This window comes from Lygodium microphyllum, chromosome 8, assembly GCF_053477565.2.
Source record: "Lygodium microphyllum isolate KBCC chromosome 8, Lygodium_microphyllum_v1.1.10, whole genome shotgun sequence".
Lineage (NCBI taxonomy): Eukaryota > Viridiplantae > Streptophyta > Polypodiopsida > Schizaeales > Lygodiaceae > Lygodium > Lygodium microphyllum.
Genome location: NC_141142.1, coordinates 133,673,834 through 133,676,949, shown reverse-complemented (window position 1 = coordinate 133,676,949; position 3,116 = coordinate 133,673,834). Strand labels below are relative to the sequence as shown.

At 46.9% G+C, this 3,116-nt stretch overlaps 1 protein-coding gene across 1 annotated transcript; it reads left to right on the top strand.

Annotated features, from left to right (window-relative positions):
* The first annotated feature begins 1,703 nt into the window (after positions 1 to 1,703).
* Positions 1,704 to 2,823, top strand: LOC148032881 (uncharacterized). The gene is made up of 2 exons (XM_087684194.1): positions 1,704 to 1,759; positions 1,894 to 2,823. The coding sequence occupies exons 1-2, from the start codon at positions 1,746 to 1,748 to the stop codon at positions 2,594 to 2,596; spliced, it is 717 nt and encodes a 238-aa protein (XP_087540320.1). The 5' UTR covers positions 1,704 to 1,745; the 3' UTR covers positions 2,597 to 2,823.
* Positions 2,824 to 3,116: the final 293 nt, after the last annotated feature.

The window sequence follows — 3,116 nt, the reverse complement described above, 5'->3', positions numbered from 1 at the left end:
GAACATATATATATTCAATGACCCAGTCCTTCTAGTTTGCATTGGGAGCATATCAAGGCCTCCTTAGCCCTACCCTCCCCTCACATCACTCCAAATAGTAGGAAGAGAGTTCCTTTTAGGATAGATGAGTGCAAGCATATAAAGTATATTTTATGCTAATGGAAATACCCTTGCAAGGCCAGCTTTATGCACCATACTAGTGGACGTATGAGAGTGGATATGGAAACCAAATACCCTTACCTTGTGGGAAGGACTCTCAACTTTATAGCTCTTATAAGATATCGAACTACCTCATAATCGAGATTATAACCAAGTCTCCATACATTCTCTAATTGCCTTGACTAGCCACTATGATCAAGTCAAAGGGTCCTCAAACACCTTGTTAGTGGTACTTGCAACTGTAATACATGTGCTCTATTCATGCAAAAGAGTGTAACCATTTTTTTTTGTATGGTAAGTAATGTCAATGTACTAGTGGAATCTTATGCATGTTCAACGGAACAATCTAAGCATTCATCTTTCACAATATCCCAAAAAACAAAGAAAAGAAGTCACGGCATTGCTTTGCATTATGAACTTATTTTTGGGGGTAATAAAAAACTTAATGTCATTTTTTGCAATTGCACTAGAGTGGATGGGTGGTCCATTGGCTAGGTCTTTGCAAAAGCCACTCTTTGCAACATCAGTAAAGTGCATGGGTGGTCCTCCATGAGAGAGAAAGCCAAAAGTGACTTGAAAAGTATGAAGGTATGGAACTTTGCATGACATGTTTTGCATTTCACATGTCTTCATGCAAGAGGGCCTTGCTTATAGGGTCATTTTGTCTCAATTATGCGCTTCTAAACACCATCAATGACAAAAGGGGTTAAAGCAGGTGGGTTGTAACTCGGTCCTTTGGAGTTGGCAAGATCTATCTCTTACTAACACATCTCTTCATGCAAGAGCGCCTTGCTTATAGGGTCGTGTTGGCTCAATTACACGCTTCTAAACGCCATCAATGACAAAAGGGGTTAAAGCAGGTGGGTTGTAACTTGTTCCTTTGGAGTTGGCAAGATCTATCTCTTACTAACACAAACACATTCAACCACATGCTCGGCAAGGCTCACATCGGTACATGCCGTGCTGCTGGTCCATCCATGTATGTGATGCCTATATCTTGACCCCATGATGCCAAACTTTGTAATATTTCCCCCAAGAGCCTTGCAAGCTCTAAATTGAAGGTCTAAGTTGTACGATCAGTAGTTTGAGCTCGAAGTTGTACGAGCTGCCAAGGATTAAATCCCTCACAATAGACAGAGCTCGAAGTTGTACGAGCTGCCAAGGATTAAAGGCCTCACAATAGACAGAGAGAGAGAAAGAAAGAGAGAGAGAGAGAGATCAGAGAGAGGCGCCATGAACGTTGTACTACAGCAATTTCAATCACATGCTCAGCAAGGCTCGCATCAGGACAAGCAGCACGGCCGCAGCACGGCATGTACCGATGTGAGCCGTGTTGAGCATGTGATTGAAAAGGTCACCAATTTCAACCACATGCTCGGCAAGGCTCACATCGGTACATGCCGTGCTGCTAGTCCGTCCATGCATGTGATGCCTATCTCTTGACGACATGATCCCCCCCCCTCTCTCTCTCTATCTCTCTCTCTCTCTCTCTCTCTGTCTACCTTTAAAACGACAGCGCATCAGCCTCGCAACTCGCTGAATCCACCAATCCATAGCTCCGGCACGCCTTCGTAATTTTACGAGCCATGGCTTCTTCTAGGTATCGTACAGTGCGTGCGTTTTTGTGTGGGAGAGAGGCGTATAAGATATGCTAAACATTGATCCGCTTAGTCTCTTCTTTTTTCTGGCTTTCTTCCCCTGATCCCTTTTTCTTTGGTTGTGATATTCAAGCAGCAACTGCAAGACGAAGGCGATGATCATGCTCATGGTGGCGATGCTGCAGCTTTGCATGCTAGCAACCACCACCGCGGGATCGCCTGAAGCAGCACTCCAACGGTTTCCATGCCCGGAACTCCCCTTGGTCTACCCCTACTGGAGCATGTGCTTCTCGCCCGCTTTGTATTATTACGGCGAGGAGCTGTACGAGTTCATGTCCGTGGGCTCCGAGGGAGCCGGCAGCTATTTGGCTCCCGAGTGGGATGAGAGCAACTCCACCTACTATGTGCGCTTGTCCGACGAAGGTGCAAAGTATAGATTCACCCACATTACCCGTGAACTCCGGCAGTTCGTATCGCAGGAGGACGATGTGCTGATCGAGAATGCGGACACTGGTAGGGCTCTGGCCTGGAGACAAGAAGGAGAAGGCGAGTATTTCCTCGTGGAAACAGATCCGGGGCTCGGGGCCACATTCCAGTTTTCTCAGCGCCGGGATGTGGCTCTGCCCTGCCCTCGCATTGGGGGTGCAGTCTGCCAAGCCTACGACATCCTCGTCTACCTGAAGTCCACTGGCTTGGCCGCCTACTCGGAGGAAGGGGCCATCTACTTCAAGCTGTCTAGCGAGGATCATCTCCCCTTCGTTCTCCGACGCAGCAACAGCACGTCCCCCATTCAATCGCAGCGCCGCCAGCAGGCGGGTATCAAGTCCGTGGTGGCGTAGCTGGTTGCTGCTGCATGCTGTTACGACTCTTACTAGTTCTGTTAGTAAGAGTAGTACTTCTTGTTAGTACTTCCTTCCTTCCCGCAGCTTCCCCCTCGACGTGCTTGGCAGCTATGTCACCCCATGACGTGCTTGGCAGCTTCTTGAGTGCGGCTTATCCACCATGCATCGCACATGAATCCCATCAATAAATAAATATAAGTAACTAAAAGTTGGATTTGCATAGATACCTTAATGTTGCTGCTGGCGTTTTCGAGCTCGTATCGCGCATGGATGCGTCTCTTAATTAATTATTCACGAAGCCAATCACATTCAAACCTTCCTTCGAGAATTATTGCACTATTCTATTCCTTGCACTATAATTGGCATATGTGAGCGCCGAATTCCCCTTACCCACCATTGATCGATACTTTGACTAGATCGTGGAATTGTCCTTGAGTTCAAACATGTCATGACTCTTTACACTTGCTCCATGAGGGAGGACACCATAATAGAATGGAAGCAAAGATGCGAAAGGCAA